Genomic DNA, 18,006 nt, shown 5'->3' on the forward strand with positions numbered 1-18,006 from the left:
TAACTTTAGCTATCATTTCTAAATCTATGTCAAACAGTAATGGCAGAGCCCTGCACTTCACTTGTGTTTAGTCAGAATGCCTGTTTTCCATATACATAACATACATATGTGTGTAACACATACATAATATAATATATACATATGTATGACATATAATAGGTAAAACACATGTGCAACAAATACATAGTAATATACATATATGTGGTATGTGTAATATACACATGTAATATACACACATGCAATATATGTAATATATGTAATTTTGATTTCAAATAAATGCTTTTTTATTTTGATAAGGATGTTTTCTCTACTTTTCATGAAAACATAGATAATAAGTTTTCATTACCCTTTCACAGAGTTCTGTCTACCTTCTTTCCACTGTTTATCATATTATCATATATTTTTATTATATTACCATATATTACCTACTTGAGCAACAACGAGGCACCTAGCAGGCACTACATGTGTGCATGTAGTGAGTGTATATGCATATAAATGGAGGTTATTATTGTTATCCACTGCAATACTTAGCTTCCAGATGTTGATCAAATAGGATATTATCTTGAAAATGAAAGTGAAATGAAAATGAAGGGCAGGGAGAATTGTTAACTACTCTTATCAACTCACTCTGATTTTTGAGGAAAATGATATAGCAGGTTTTCCTTTCAATTCACCCCATGAAAAGATATTAACTTACTTTCCATCCCAAACGTGATCACCTCTATGGAAAATAACCAGGTTGTTATTGGAGTCCAGGGCCACTCCAGAAACCTGTCCTGGTAGGAGATACACGCCAGGCCAATCCAGCGCCTCTTCTACATGGAAATCTATAAAAATAAATTAATATATTTGACATGGAAAATAAAGTAACTAGGAAGCCACAAGGGTTTATAGTGATTATATGAGCCACATAATTTTTATTACATGCAATAATATCACTAGATGCAAGGAAACTAAAATACCTGAGCCATATCATTTTATTAACTTAAAAAATGTTTTATTGATGCTTTTTTGTTTTCACATTACTTTCACTTCCCAGAGCCCCCAACAGAACCCTCCCTTAAACAAAGAAAAACAGTTAAAATCAACCGTCACAGAAACTGTACCTGATAATACATATAACATTCCATCCCTGGAGTCCACCACTTCTCTGCTGGAAGGAGGGAAGTGAGTATCACTGGTTCTCCAAAGGCAAGATTGGCCATTGCATTCAATCAAGTAGCATACTCCTTGATAAAATGCAATTCATGCACAAGCCAATGGCATCCTAAGCCACAAAAGAGGGAGTGTGACATAGTGGACAGAGTGTTGGGCTAGGAATGAGGAAAACATGTGTTTGAATCCTGCCTGTGACACTTACTAGCTGTGCGGCCATGAGCAAGTTGCCTAACCTGTCTGAGCCTCATCTGTAAAATGGGGAGAAGAGTACATGTAGTACGTACCTCACAAGATTATTGTGAGTCTGAAAGAAGGTACTGTAAGTAAAGTCCTTCATAAACTTTAAAGTGCAATATACATCTTAGCTATTATTATAATACGTTATACAATATACCCCCCTTCCTTTTAATAAAATATACATATAATCTGGCTATCCTTGAGTCACTTGAGATCACTTTAGACAGCTCTCTTTTTGACATTTCAAATAGGCCTCTTTCAGTAACATGACAATAAATCTGAAATAATTTTTATATGGAGTTTTTGGAAAATGTATTTGTCAAGTTATTCTATGGCTTGTGTTTATAAATCTGATGAAAATGTATGAAAAATTGAACTACAAGCATGGCTGCTAAATATGGTATGGTTTCTGAGTAACTTTTGATTGCCTGATGCTTGTGAATTATATGCAATGTTATTCACTGATTATCCACTGTACTAGTTTTACTTCTATTTGATAGCTAGTTACTGTTAAATTGGTCAGAGGTACTCTCTTTTAATGCTTCTTTTTCATTATTTTCTCTTGGAGGAGAGTTAGAGGAACAGAACTTATTAGACTTTTGATGAAATTATAATCCTCCCCCTGAACTCAAGTGAAATATAATTTATTGGGCAATTATTGAGCACCTATGATAGGACAAGTCTTTGTAATCTACAGATAATCATCATATCTCACTTTAACCAATCATTTCCATAGACTTCTTCATAAAACTTGGGACAAGAAGTAGAAAATTTAATAATTTGAACATCCTTTGTCCTGTTCACTCTGGTATATGTGACAACATGCCATAAAATGTCTTAAAAAAGCAAAGAAGGGGCCCGGATAACTTTTAGAAAAGAGAACAACGATAGTGAATTTTCACAGAAACTGACAATAATTATGGCAAAATGTGGGAGGGAGCTCTCATTCAATGAGAAACAGTTTTGATAGACACAAGATTTCATTTCTAGATAAATGCTGAAGAAACTTTTCAAACATGGAATGAATGAAGGATAAGTGTACTTACATTTGAGAACAGAATTTACTTAAAATACTTGAATTCATTCAGACTGTCTACACAAAAACTTTGAACTTAACTGGTATAATGGTTTAATTGTGAGTAGAAATGTTTTCTGTCATAAATATAAATATTAATTGCAGCTACTATCTTCACTATCATTACCTGACTCAATTTAATCTGATAGTAAAGAAGATAGACCTTGGAAAAAATGCTGGATTTCCATTCAGAGGAACTCCCTTCCAATCCGAACTGTTACTTTCTACCTGTGTAACCTGGGACAAATTATTTAGTCTTGCTTTACCTTAGCTCCTCAACAATAAAATGCAGTGGTTGGACTAGGTGACTTCTACCGGCTCTTTTAAACTGTAAATGTGTAATTCTTTGATGTTATCATCATGTATTCAACTTGCCAAGAGTTCAGGTAGGTTAGGTAGGGCAGAATATGGGTATGGACAGTTTCCTACTGATGTATTTCTCCAATTCTATGTTGCCCTACTCCTGTCAAAAAAGTAGTCACCATCAATAAAGTTTCACTGCATTTTAATCCTTTACTAAATTAAATTTCAAGGTGGAAAACTGTGGTTCTCACTTCAAATTTGCGACATGGAAGCCTGAGAAAGCTATGATACCTTTGAATATTTTAAGTAGTTAAAGCTCACATCCATATAGTACTTTTAGGGTTTGCAAAATGCTGTACATCTCTCAATTTAATTCCCACAAAAACTCTCTGAGGTAGGTACTATTAATATCTCATGTCAAGAAAGAAGACTTGTACTCCCAGATCCTGCATTATATTAAGTTTCTTCCATATGACTTTGGGCAAATACTCCCATATCTGGGTGTCAGTTTACCTGATTACAGTCAGTTACCTGCATCACTTGAGTGTGATTATGTCCAGTTTAATGTTTGTAAAGCAACCTAAATTTGAGAGAATCTCACAGGAAAAATACTATTAGAATATGAAAACAAACATGAAGAAGTAATTGTTGCTAGATGGTATGCTAGCAACTCTTGTGCTTTTTAACAATCATATGAAAATACACCTATCACTTCAAATGTTATTTTTCCCACAATGGCATATTTGACATGTTATGATAAATAATTTGCATTGCTTTAAGAAGAATGCTTCTATCAGTCATAGAGCGGGAAAGGACATTTTTACTGTTCCACAAAATTTATTTGAAATCCTTTATGGCTTTAATGAAAAAATTAAGAACTGCTACTCAAATTTCATGACAGATCTCAAAGAGATTATTGAACATATCTTAAAATTGAACATGAAGAAAATGATTTAAGGGAATAATACCAGCTTCCCAGTATAATTATTTGCAACCCTTTAGAAGGGCAGTCATTTCTCCAATACACAATAAAATCTTATTTTAAACTCAGAACTCTAACTTAATTTCATATTAAATGATTCTTCACAATTAGACTCAAAGAGAGGGAAAGCCCATAAAAATAAAAAAAAATTATAAATTGTTATTATACATTTCCAGATTTTTCTCCAGTGAAGAAAGCATGCCTCATTTCAGTCAGAGACTATGATACTTTTCAGAACTCATGGTAATTGCAATAATTAAACAAAACATTACAACAAATATTTACAGATAAAACAAGAAGAAAATAAAACTTTGCTATAATGTTGTATTCAATGAAGAAAAGACACTGTAACAGAACTTGGGGCCTTAAAACTTTATCCAAGTTTTGTTTCTTTTGCTTAATCTCAAACTGGATTTTTGATTTAATTTTGGACATTTGGATACTAATATTTCATGTGTTCATTTTATTAATAAAGAAAAAATTAGACATCTCTTGTGATATGGAGTTTGGAGAGATGTAAAGATTTAGGAATATCATTTTCAAAAGATGTATATTTGGTGCAATTTCCCATCATTCTGAGACCGACATGTCAAAAGAAATTACCTTGCAAAATTATATCGAGGCAAAAACAGGTAAGATTGGACATATTAAAACAGATGGATTGGAGGGAAAGTTGCTCAAAGAAATGAGATGAAATAAAATGACAATTTGTATCTATGATGAGAATAGTCAAACTTAAATATGGGAAAGTTTTGTGTTTACTTATTAAATATGATAGATACAAATGTAGCTACATATATACTTAATAACAAGGGAAATTTAATATTAAATTTGATTAAATTTTCCTCTCTTGAAGATGAAAATTTTAAGAGTAAGAGCAACTAAAGATTTTATTTCCTCAATATGCAAGTCATGCCATTTAAATGTCAAGGAGGGATTAGAGGAAAAATTTTAACCACATGAAGTTTGGGGATAATAAATTTGCATTTGCTTCTCAAGCCCACAAAATTAAATATTTTTCACATTACCCAATATACAAAATGCATGACAGTCCAAGAAAATCACATAGATTTAGAGGGTAATAAAATATAATGATCTGGCTAATGTGGAACTATGTTTTGCATGACTTCATATGTATAATGAGTATCATATTTCTTGCCTTCTCAATGAGTGGGAGAGAGGGTAGAAGGAGGGAGAGAATTTGGAACTTAAAATGAAAAGGAAAATCAAAAAACAAATAGTGATTGTGGTAGTTTGGTGTCGTGACTTAAAAATATAATTTCTAATCTTTGTTGGTTTATAACAAATAGAAAAAATTGGAGAAGGAGGTAAAAATACTGTGTTAGCAAAAAAGTCTCACAAACTATTCAATTTTTAGAAGATTCTGTCCTTCACAAAGTACACCACTGGTGCCATATTGTGTTATGGTCCCTATTCTGGGTTCCCAAGGCTAGACAAGGAGAACAGATACTTTATTAGAAAGTTTTCATATATGGTCATAGCAATAGATCATATCTGTTTTCTGGGGATCCAACTATGCTTATAGAGAGGTTCATCATTAGTAGACTGGCCACTTAGTGGTAAGGCAACACGTGATAAAGAAAAATGCAAAATGGCCCTTGGTTCTCTAAAGCACCATTCTACTTTGGTAGAAATAGTGAGAGTTGCAGAAAGGGGGCACAGGGTCCATGGCATCACAGTCTTTAAACCATCAATGAATACTGACAGATGTTACTACTTTAAATTGGAGATTCTTGTCATATGGACATTTTATTAGAGGAATCGAACTGATCACATAAATCACACTAAAGGACAAAAGGAAAGTAGCTCAATGGAAGAATGCATGGCAGGTTCTCTTTAGAGAGGCAAATAAAGAACTTGCAAAGTTGGTTTGCTCATGCATCTAAATGCAACAGGAAAGATCATTTCATATGACCATTGGTCACTTTATTTTGCATGATATATAGCAGTTATCCCTGAATCATCTTTGTGTGTCATTAGATGACTTATTTGTTAGAAAAGAGAACACAATCAATACAACCAGAGAAAAATAAATGACATTATTTGGAAAGCAACTCCAACTTAACCTAACAAAATAACGGTGATGCCCCTGCCGCTCTCTGGGGAAAATTTCTTAACTATTTCCTACTTAACTTTGGTAAGAGTAAGTAAATTACCATAATGAGAAGGTTGAAATGCAAAAAAAAACCAAAACAAACCCAACTCCTTAAAAAATACTAATCAACTTATCAAACAAATTTTAAAAAGCATCAATGGACAACAAAGGTATGAGATACAAATTCATTTGTGTGAAAGACAATAGATAATGATAAACAGAATTGTCTCAAAAAACAAGGAAAAACAGTGGAGGAAAACAAGTTTCTAAAAAGCTTAGTAAGAGATGCAATTAAAGTTTCCCCAAGGATAAAACTGGAAGAATAACAAATATAAAAAAATTTGGAAAAGGTCTGCAAACATATATTTTTTAATAATCAACATTTTTCACCATCTAGGACAGTGGACGCTATACTTTTGGACTCAGATATGCTTCTGGAGGAAGTGGAAATGGCACTGGGAAGAAAACAAGGATGAGAAAAGCAGCCACACAAACACACATACACAGAGGGGACATTTGTGTTGAAAGTGACACAATTTTTAGTGCACTAAGGATTGGTTATCTAGGTATCTGAAGGAGGAGAAAATACTAAAGACAGAAAAGACATAAAAAAATCCCTCAGATCAGTTACCAAAAATGGAAACTATGAGATCACTACCTACCAATCATTACTGATCCAAATATCTGCTTTCCTAGATACATGACATTTTTTTGTGAGTATACTCAGTGAAAGCATCCTTGAAGAAAACTGGCAGATTTTTGCAAGGAATTTTCTTCAGTTTTATGAACAAATATTGGTTAAAAGGTATAGAAAATACAAGATAAAACTAACTCAAATGTTGACTATTTTTAAAAAGCATTGGGTTTTTTTTAATACAAAAGGAAGCTTTAAAGTCTCTTCTCCAACAAAGTGTCTCCTAGGGACATATCAAAATTATACAAGAGTCATTGAAAATAAAACACTGAAAAATAAAGTCTTGTTTGACAGTTCAATTCTCTGATTATTGATTTCAATATCAAGGTATAAAATAAAGTGACATTCATGTCAAAGGTATTCACTACTGTCATAGAAGAGATTCTTCCTGGAATTCAAATAAAAGAGGTATTCTCTATACATTTGGTGAGATCCTTCAGATTCTCCTAGTTTCTAGTGACAGTGCACTAATTGTATCAAGCCTTCTCAAACTGTAACATGTGCTGAATAAGATCCACAATCACTCAAAATTTTAGGTAAAACTTTCCAGAGTAGAAAAAACAGCAGAAATAGATTATTTATTGTATAGACTGCAATGTGCAGCTGTACCTACAATTTATGAACTCATCCATGAGTATATTAAATTGGACAGATACTATAAATGGACAATGTGTGGGATAAAAAAAATTGAACAGAAGGAGAATAGGTAGCATTGCTTTTGGGGAACTGCAATGTTCATGTGTTGATCTTTCTGGAACAAAGGCTATATTTTAACATCAATATGCTCCCAATCATGTTGGTGAAGCACTGGAACTACAGTTCTCCAAAAAACTGAAGTTGGAAATCATCCAAAGGGCAATGGACAGGTGCACGGTGGGCAGGAGCTAAGGGCAATACACTATAAAGTAGGGATTATACAAATGAAAAGATCTAAAAGATTTCATCTAATTGCATACTAAAATGAATAACCAAAAAAGAGGGATTGATGATGAAATGAAAGTGAGGGACAGCTCCCATGGTCAACTGGCATCATCACCATGTCAAAAAAAAAAAAAAATGAGGAAGCCCTCCATCATAATAAGTAGATTGCCTGCAACAAATTTATGGGAGGATATGGTTAAGAGTAGATGAATTACAACCTTTGTTGTTAGAGAGAATACCCAGATAGAGGAGATCACTAATCCTTGGAGACTATTGATGTATTAGTGCAGCATGGTATCAAAGGATAGCATACAGGAAATCCCTTTCTTCTTTACAAAAACTTTGTCAATGAGGATAAAATTCTGAAAGGAAAGAGTACCTGCAAAAATGAGAAATTCTGACTCCACTTTTTGTGGAGATCAGCACGGTCATCAGAATTATAAAGACAAACAAAGCTGTGATTATCATAATTTCCAAGAAAGCAAGATTATATTTACTGTTTTGGTAATTTTCTAGTTTATATTTCTTGGCAGATTTGGGACAGAATTTTCCAGTATTGACTTTCAGATAACACTGTGCACTGGTGACTCCTGGAATTACAGCATGATTTTAGACTGCAAAGTAGCACTGCAGAACTGATCTTTGCCACAAGTCAGGTCTACATATACTATATTCATATAAGATCTCACTAAAGTATTTCTTTTACAGAGGCAGCAAGGCATAGTGGATAGAGGGCTAGGCTTAAAGTCATGAAAATCTGAGTTCAAGTCTTGCCTGAGATACACACTAGCTGTGTGTATAGGGGTTTGTTATCTAATTTATCAGTGTCTCAGGCAAGTTTGTAAGATTGTGAAATACGAGTTGAAAACTAATTCTGAGAGAGAGAGAGAGAGAGAGAGAGAGAGAGAGAGAGAGAGAGAGAGAGAGATTCCATATCAGGAGATCCCTACCATAATGAAATAATAAACATGGGCCCTGTACCCTCAAAAATTATATTGTTATTGAGATTGTGTTTTATACCACATATGATACAATTTTGAGATAGATAATATAGCATAAGAAGACTTTGCAAAACCCTGCTGGGCAATGAAATGAAGTTAGAACAAACGATTTCATGAAGAAATACAGGATTATTATTATTTTTTTTAAATCTTCAAAATATTTGGTACAGGCCAACTAGGCCATTCCTAATAGGCAGAGATTTGAGCCTTGCCCATAAGAAAAATATACTATTATAATTTTTTCAATAACAAATAGAAATCAGATGAGTAATAAATAATTTATGGCTGCCAGCAAAGATTTATTTGGCAATGTCAATCCATGTGAAAGTAACAGTCTTTCTAGCTTGCAAGGAGAACTGCCATGCATACATATCAGTTATTTTTCAGAGATAATTTCCACATGCTGTTTATCTGGCTTTTCACATTAGTAAGTAACATAAAACACAATCAATATCACAGAGACCACAATACAATTAAAGTTAAATATGATGCATCCATAGCTTTCTCTAATGGAAACCTGAAGGGAATAATTTATTACTCTCAACTTATAATCTAGCAAGGTCAGAATTAAAGATAAATCTGATAGCTATTGATGGACTTCATGTCTCTTCAGAAATAACTACTCAAATTTCCAATTAAGATGATAATAGATAATGGAACTTTTAAGAAATCAAACTCATAAAAAGAAGTTATGTTTTACAAGTCAATCAGATAAAAATGCTGAAGATTCCTTTGAGAAGAATTTAATTATCTTCAAAGAAATGGGTCTATAAACACTGAACATTCTAGAAATTTGCTCACCAGGTTACATTTTATATTGTTTTTCATTTGGCATAATGGAAAAATGTACATTTAAGCAGAATTTTCATGTTGTAATTAAACTTGACAGACAAAAGTATAGATCTAATTTTTTTTTTTTACTGTTGCTATGGTTTTTAAAGTATCTAAATGTAAATATTTATGTAATTTATAATAAATAGTTATAAATAGAAACAAATAGCAGATAGTATACTTTATATTTACATATACTTTATAAAAGTATATGTGTTGTATACTAAATATACTAAAATATCATATTTATTATGAATACCTCAAATATAATGCAATTAGACTATTTGTAAGCATGACAGAATCGCTTTGGATCATTTTTGAGAGGTTTCATTTTTTCCTTATATGATTTTCCAATCATACTATTTTGCAGTAGTCTATATTTATCATTTTCATTTCTTAATGTATCTAAAAATAGTTCAGCTTTTTATGATTATAAATAAAATTAAAAATTCAACAATATGAATCTTTAATTATAGATGATGTCTTAATTAAGGGCACTAGTAAAAAGAACTAGAAGAACTAAAGACTACATTTTTGTTTATTTATAAAATAAACATACACATTTATAAAACAAACATTTATAATTTTTAAATTTTTGATAAAAACAAAACACTGTTTTTCTTAAAAATCAATTTCCTTGAACACTAACTTTCCTCATTCAAAATTTGTTTCCCCTTCATATAGCTAATACCTTAAATGGATTTTGAACCACAAATTTAAATTCATCATGACATCATCAAGTTAGTATTATTATAATATATAGAAATGCTTAATATATTTATATAAAAATTGCTTTATAATAAATATTCTATTTTAGCATTTTTGTATATATAAATAATGCACTATATTTCTTAGGCAGAAATAAAAATAGATCTAATAAAATTATATGTCTAATTGCATCTATGATACTGGATGAGAAAGAGAACAAGTGAGCATGAGATACATGCCAAAGATGGGGAGGGGAAAATGAAGGATCTTGCTTTCAATAATTGGTGAGTCCTTTTTTTTATATAAATGAGTACATCCATCAGTTGTTATTCCCTTCAGATTTTGTTAATGAAACTCTTATTAGCATTACACTGCTTATGAGATGCCCTAAACCCACCTCCTGTGTGCTCTGTTTCCTGGGTACCCTCATCACGTGGGGGCGGTTGTAATGAAAAAGGTCTGGTCTCTTGTGGTTTCAGGGTAGATTCTAGTCTGTGGAATTTGTGAATTCTGTCTCTGACAAGAATAGTATTGCCCCTCTCATTATGGTCAGTTTCCTCTCTGGGACCAGACCAATCAAGGTCCTTCTTTTGTACTACATTAGCAATTTCAGCTACCAGATCTGATTCTGCCTTTTCTGTAGGATTATACTTATGCACATGAACAATATCTTCCCTTTCTCCTAGAAGCTTGGAAATGAGGGAATAGAAATCACCTGCACAGAAAAGAGAAAAGATAAAAGGGGAGGGGAAAACAAGATTATGACAAGGTTGAAAAGTTTCCCAAAATTTCAGCAAAGAAAAGAGAACAGCTCTATGAAAATACACGGTCTCATCTTGTCTTATTATCAAGAAGAAGATTGTTTCCAGTCTTTCATACATTAAATAAAAAATGATAATCAAGAACAAGTAAAAATATCAACTGCAAAGAATACACCGACAACTTGTGTTTTGGTATTTTGAGGAGAGTAGACAACAAAGTATGCAACTTGTAAGAATATATCTATAGGGACAAAATAACGTGTACATAATTACAAAGCAAGTTTCCATAAAGGAGATTTACAATCAATAGAATAACTGGAAGTTGGAGCCCAAATCCTTAAAAAGGTGCAATCTCAAAGAATAATTTCTGATGATTTGAAATCATTCCTTAAGGAAAATACTATTGAAGTGTAAAGTCATGGGAAATTAAACTGCTTTTTGGGGTCAATTTCCATATAACAGACCCCAGAAATTGAAATTATGTGTATTTGTTAAACAAAGCACAAATCTTTATATTTTATTTGTTAATTCCAGTTGACTTTGAACAAGGAAAGCTGGTATTCAAGAATATCAATTTTGAAGAAAAACACTTTAAAACTAGTTAATTATGATAATTCCCCTGTACTCTCTTCTCTTTTCTCTCTATACTCACCTGGTCATTTGATCAGCTCCAGTGGGTTCAAATATTTTTCAAATCTACATTTTGGATTGCAAAGTAGCACTACAGAACTGATCTTTACCACAAGTCAGATCTATGTTTACTATATTATTATAAGATCTCACAAAACTCTTTGTTTTACAGAGGCAGAAAGGTTTCTACTCCTAATAGTTCTCCTGAACTATAATCAGGCATTACCAATTGCTTACCTGGACATCTTTACCTGGATTTTCCATCAGTCTGATGATAATTATAAAAATAATAGCTAACAATAATAAACATTTATATAGCACCTACTTTGTGCCAGGCTAAGCACTTTACAACTATGATCTCATTTGATCCTTACAATAATCCTGGGAGGTACTATTATTATTTTCATTTTACAAATGAGGAAACTGAGGCAAATAGAAGTTAAGTGGCATGCCCATAGCCACACAGCTAGTAAGTGTCTGAGGGTGGATTTCAACTCAGGTCTTCCAGATTCAAGGTCTCGTGTTTTATCCACTGTGCACATAGGTGATTTGTGTATATCATACTCAATGTGTAAGAAACAGAACTTAACTCTATTTCCCCCAAATTCATCCTTCTTTGAAATGTCCCTACTTCTGTTGTGGACTAGCACCCCCCCGCCCCCCACCCAGTCACGCAGTTTCACAACCTCAGAACCAGCCTTTGCTCTTCCTTCTCACTCATTTTCCCATAGCCAATCAGTTACCAATGCTTTTGCTGACCCTATCCATACAACATCTTTTGCAGTCACAGTTCTACCTTCCTTCAGATCCTGATCACTTCTCACCTGGACTGCTGTGTTAGCTTCCTCACTGGTCTTCCTGCTTCAGAGTCTCTCTGCCTTCTCCAGTCCACATAGCACACCTTCCATGGCTGCTTCCCTGCCTCTGGTGTAATATAAAATCCTAAGCATGGCATTTAAAGCCCTCCACAGTCTTCTTCCCACATCATTTCTAATTTAATCTCAAATGGGCTTTCCCCACACATTTTGTTCCAGACAAATTGGCTGACTGGCTATTTTCTGAACACAAAACACTTCCCTCACCTTCATGGGTCCCCATCCCACTTTGGAGCTGAAGCTTAAGTGCTTCTCATACAAAGCTATTTCTGAGATTCCTCCCTACTGTCATGAGAATGTAATCCCTGTGAGGATAGGGATTGTTACATTTTTATCTTTATATCCCCATAAACTAGCATAATACCTTACACTGTAGTAGGCAATTAATAGATATTTGTTGAATTCAACTGAAATACTTTCAAAGAGAACACTAAAGTGATTCCAAATAAAAAAAAAGTTTTGTGTTTCTATGCACTTGCAGTAAATTTCTTGAATGAAACATGGGGAAACAGAATATACGTCATATGTTAATTAACTTAGAAACAAAATTAAACTGTAGTACAATTCATGATGAATTTTGAACCCATTTTTTGTGGTTAAAAATCCATTCAAGGTACCAGCTACAGCTGATATTCAAAAAAAGCAAGTCTTCAGAAAAACACTTCAAAACTAATTATGTTGCATTTTTGTCAAAAATAAAAAAGTCTTTTTCCAATTCCTGATACTACATTTTAGTGCCCCTAATGAAGATATTACCTATGAAGATTCATATTGTTAAATTTTTAATTACATTTATAGTACTAGATGATAAAAAGCTGAAATATTTTTCAGCTGCATTAAGAAATGAAAGTGACAAATACTTGTTAAATACAGACTACCACAAAATATTATAATTGAGAAATGGATATGAGGAAAAAATTAAATCTCTCAAAAATGATCCAAAGAGACTCTGTCATGTTTACAAACAGTCTTGGTTCAATGAATTGAATTAGGATTTCTATCCTTGCTTTTGGAAGGAGGCTATCCCAGGTGAAATCTTCTGTCAAAAAATAATTACCAAAATAATAAGGCCACTTTCAGCAAAATGAACAAAGTAAATTATAGCTCATCCAATCTGTCGGTTCATAGAAAAAAGATTAATATGTTAATATAAAATTTTCTGCCCAATATGGTGCCCTAATACTCTATACATTGAATCAGACAAATATGCTTTGTGCATTGGAAGATTTTAAACAAAAATGAGACCAACAGCAATTTTTGTTGTTGGTTCAACTGTTGGATAGAGTGTAGAGAATTCAGAAAAATGAGCCAACTCTGAAGTAAATTAAAATCTATGTGTCCAGTTACAAATACTAGACAATTTGCTAGGAAGAGAGCCAGTGTAGTACATTGGCTTTGGAATAAGGGGACCTTCATTCAGATTATACCGCTGGAGCTTAGACTCCCTGTGTGATCTGTCACAGATCCAATGATCTGTAACACTGGGGATACAAAGGCAGATGATGAAACAGTCCTTACTCTTAAAGTACTTACATCCTATTGGGCATGATGACAGGGACATATTTAAACATACATAGAACAGATACAAAATAAATACGTGGTAGTTTGAAGGGGAACTAACCGTCAAGGAAATCAGAAAAGGCTTCACGTAGAAGGTGATGCTTAGAGGGGATGCGTTTCTGGCATGAGGGACAGTCAATGCAAAGGCAGGGAGATGGGACATGTAGTATTACTTGGGAAGTACAGAGATAAGGCTAGATTGGTTGATTCACACAGTGCAGAAGAGACAATAATGTCCAATAAGTCTAAAAGGATAGGTTGGGACCAGGTGGTGCAGGGCTTTAGACTCCTTTAAATAGAGGAGTTTATATTTTTCTAGAGACAACAAGGAGACATTAGAGTTGATTGAATTAGGAGAACCACATGATCAGATGTGTGTTTAAGGAAACCCATTTTAGTGCCAACATGGAGGGATTATTGAAATAAGGAAAGACTTGAGGCAGGTTGACAAATTATGAGGCTGTTGTAGATATCTGGGTATGAGGTAAGGTGGACCTGAACTGAGGTGGTAGCTATGTAGGTAGAAAGAAGGGGTCAGATGTAACAGATGTGAAAGTAGAGATGGCAAGATTTGGCAGCAGCTTGGCTATGTGGGGTTATGGGAACTGAGGAGTTGAATACAACACCAAGGTTATGAACCTGTTAGACTAGAAGAACAGGAGGGTACTGTGGACAGAAATAGGGAAGTTTAGAAAAGGGGTAGCTTTGGAGGGAAATATAAAGAGACAAATTTTGGATATCTAGAGTTCTAAATGCTGACAAATTAAAACTGTTTTCAGTAAACATGAAAAACTGTACTGATAAAGTCTTCAAATTAAACCAAATCAGCAAATACTTATTGAATGCTTTATTATCTGCCGGGCCCCGTAAAAAGTGATGATTTCTTCATGCATTTGTGTTAGGTAGAGATGAATAAGTTTGAAATTTTCAGAAGTGACTTAGTTCCTTTATAAATGAAAATAAGCAGATTCCGTCAATAAGGAAGCCCAGAATGAGTTAATTCTAAATCTAGAATTTATCAAAGTCAGATCCAAGTTGCTTACCCTGCTTTTTTCTCTTCTCAACTGCTAGTACACTACAATTTCCAAACAACCCTCCCCTCTCCCTTCCCCACATGTTTAGTTATTATATTTGGACACAGTAGCATGGAGTTTGCTGAAAGTATGGAATTGGCATCTGAGATAACTGTAAGTTTTGGTCAAAAAAAAAAAAAACCAAGCCAAAACAACCCAACTTTCAGTTATAGACTAATAGGGAATGTTGATCCATATATTTATTGGATCTAATTCCATGTTCTTTTCTATCCTTATTTCAAATGGGATCTTATGATCGTAGAGTAACATCTGAAGGCTTGTCAGCTTTTGATAGGGCATACCAGGGCTTCTAGGCTCTAGTGCTGTGGTCTTCAGGAATCTAGATTCACCTCTATAACAAACTGAAAGATTGGACAAGGTTTTCAGAGAAATAAAAATATGTATTTTTTTATTTTTTTTTATTCTGCATCTGTGATTTCACTACTGTAGGGAACTCCTATTGATGAAACACTCTCCAAATTCAGATTAGCCTCTATTCTACAATTTACAATTTTAAAGAATTGTCTAATACTCTGAGGGGTTAAGCGATTTGCATAGATTACACAACCAGTATGGCAGAGGTGGAGCTTTAACCCAGTTTTTCCAGACTCTGAGGCCAGTTCCCTATGCACTAGGGCAGAGTCCATCCTTTACAATATGTTCACTAGATAATATTTTATCAGGAATACTTAAAAAGGTACTTTCCTGAACTTTAATTATAAGTGGAAATTTTTTATTATTAAAAAATTAAGGTCAGGGTAAAAAAATTGTACAAACAATTCAAAGCCAACTTCTGGATGAAAACTGTTACTATCCATTTCTGATTCATCTGGGATCAGAATGTCCCATGACATTAGCAGTGCAGCATTGTGCATTCCCCATTTCCAGGATAGCCATTGTCATGGTCTTCTAGCATGCCATTTTGCAGGACAGGAGACTAAGGGAGCTGTATCATGGGCAGAGAGGGGTGGAAGCTGCTCCACCTTCTAATGTGCTTTCAGTCATAGCCAGACTGCCCATACTGTGTAAGGCACCCCGTCTTATAACTGTTTTTAAACTCCAGGGAAAATTTCTGTTACACTTCCATCCATTTCCTTCTGTCCTCACCAAGCCCCTTCAACTGATCACTGTGAGTGTCCAAAGGCAATAATGCTGTGCCAAAAGTACTGTGAGGGTTGGTCACAGGAAATTTCTGCTGTAGTGGCAATTAAGATGTTGGGAAAATAGAGGCAGCATAATCCATTGGGTTCTAAAACAGTGCCCAAGTCCAAACGTTGGAATCTTTCCCCATTCTACCACAGATCAGATTAGCTGCTGCGTTAGACAAATTCAGCAAGGCAATTTTCCATTTGCCTGAGGATTCACAACTACCTTTTGCTTCTGAGGAGACAATTCTTAGACAATCTTATAAGAAAACTAGGAATAAATTAATTGAGAAGCAGATTTTGAAAATAATGCTACGAGGATAATTTTAAGTGTTTTAAAGTAATGGGATCAAAAATAGATTCCCTTTATTTTTGAAGAATGTATGAAGTCTTAGTTCTAGTGCAGATTTTATAGTAAAAAAAAATCACCAAAACTGTGTTTCAGTAACTTATCAAATTAGGTATTCCTATTTCCCACAAAAATCACTAGTAGTTTATTATCTAAAGTAAACACCTCTTGCAACTGCTGACTGTTCTCAGATTTACTTAGTAAATGGAGAATTAATTAAATATTCATCAACACCTTCGCTGCTAATAAAATATGCCAAATAGTAACCAAATCAATGAAAATTGAACCAAGGCAAGTAAACTGGTAAAGGGGTAATAATAATTAGCAAAATGAAAAGTCTCCTTTAAATAATTTGAATCTGGGGGCTCTGAGTGCATCATAGCAGACTTTTACCCTCAGATAACTATGTTACTGACTATTAATCTACTGAGGCAGCTAAGTGGCACAGTAGATAAAGGCCAAGTCTGGATTCAGGAAGACTTGAGTTCATATCTGGCTTCAGATACTAGTTGTGTGACCACCTGGGCAAATCATTTAACCCTGTTTGCCTCAGTTTCCTCAGCTGTAAAATGACCTGGAGAAGGAAATGTCAAACCATTCCAGTATCATTGCCAAAAAAAAGCCTCAAATAGGATCACAAAGAGTGAAATGACACAACATTAATCTCTTACCAACACTACACACACACACACACACACACACACACACACACACACACACACACACGATTTGAAAATTTTTAAAACAGGTCCCTAATGACTTTCCCAAGGTGTATGAATGAGGTAGGTCTAATAATTTTTTGTTCAAGGACAAGACTGATTTAAATTAACAAGAATGAATTTTTCTCTTCTTAAAGAAAAGGATTCAGACACAAAACAAGGGAGAGGATCCTCTGCTGTGGTGAAAGGGCTTATGTGCATTACTTGCATGGGGATCCCTTTCTGAGAGCCTGACAGTTTGACAAATGATCGCTTATGTCTACCTATTTTGTTCTTAGGAAACAAATCCCAAACCTGTCATTCAGTCAGCCTCCCAAAGCCTTGGGGGGATATTTAGAGCTAGGTTGGATAGATAATTTTAATAAGTAAAGATTGATTTGCTTCTCATAAATCATATCAAGCCAGTGGCTTTTCAGTGAATGAAACAATCAGTATATATTCTTTTTAAATTGCAGGGAGAGGTGAAATAAGAACAGAAAAGCTAATAAAACCATTTGTAGTCTATTATAGAATCAAGTCAGTGCTTAAAATACACAATTAATTACAGATAAAAAAAGATTACGTATTTTAAGTACTACATCAAGACTTTTTATTTTAAGTATAATGGAAAAATAGCCACTTTGTTCTTATAATGCCAGCTATAGTCTTTTTAACATGTAAGCTCATTTCTATGGTTCTGCTTGTTTGATAAAGCACATCAATAGTAATTCAGTTTTGTTAGCATAAAACCACTACAAAATTATTCAGTGTCATAGGACCTGTTTGAGAGCCTTTAACTCTCAGAGGTCATGGTGCATTCTCCCTCTACAAATTTTATTGTCATATTCTCTGTCTAGGGAATACGCTGACCTTTGAGTAGCAAGATTGA

At 33.9% G+C, this 18,006-nt stretch overlaps 1 protein-coding gene across 8 annotated transcripts in view; it reads right to left on the bottom strand.

Annotated features, from left to right (window-relative positions):
- The window catches only part of PAM (peptidylglycine alpha-amidating monooxygenase), a 384,053-nt gene that overhangs the window by 48,386 nt on the left and 317,661 nt on the right, over nt 1–18,006 (bottom strand). For 6 of the 8 annotated variants that reach the window (XM_072597316.1, XM_072597319.1, XM_072597318.1 and 3 more), the window contains 2 exons: nt 10,424–10,741; nt 698–827 (listed from right to left, as the gene is read on the bottom strand). In XM_072597316.1, coding sequence (XP_072453417.1) covers nt 698–827; nt 10,424–10,741 — 448 coding nt within the window. The remainder of the gene's footprint in view (nt 1–697; nt 828–10,423; nt 10,742–18,006) is intronic. The other 2 variants (XM_072597321.1, XM_072597320.1) reach the window with 1 other exon arrangement.

Source organism: Notamacropus eugenii, chromosome 3 (assembly GCF_028372415.1).
Source record: "Notamacropus eugenii isolate mMacEug1 chromosome 3, mMacEug1.pri_v2, whole genome shotgun sequence".
Taxonomy (NCBI): domain Eukaryota; kingdom Metazoa; phylum Chordata; class Mammalia; order Diprotodontia; family Macropodidae; genus Notamacropus; species Notamacropus eugenii.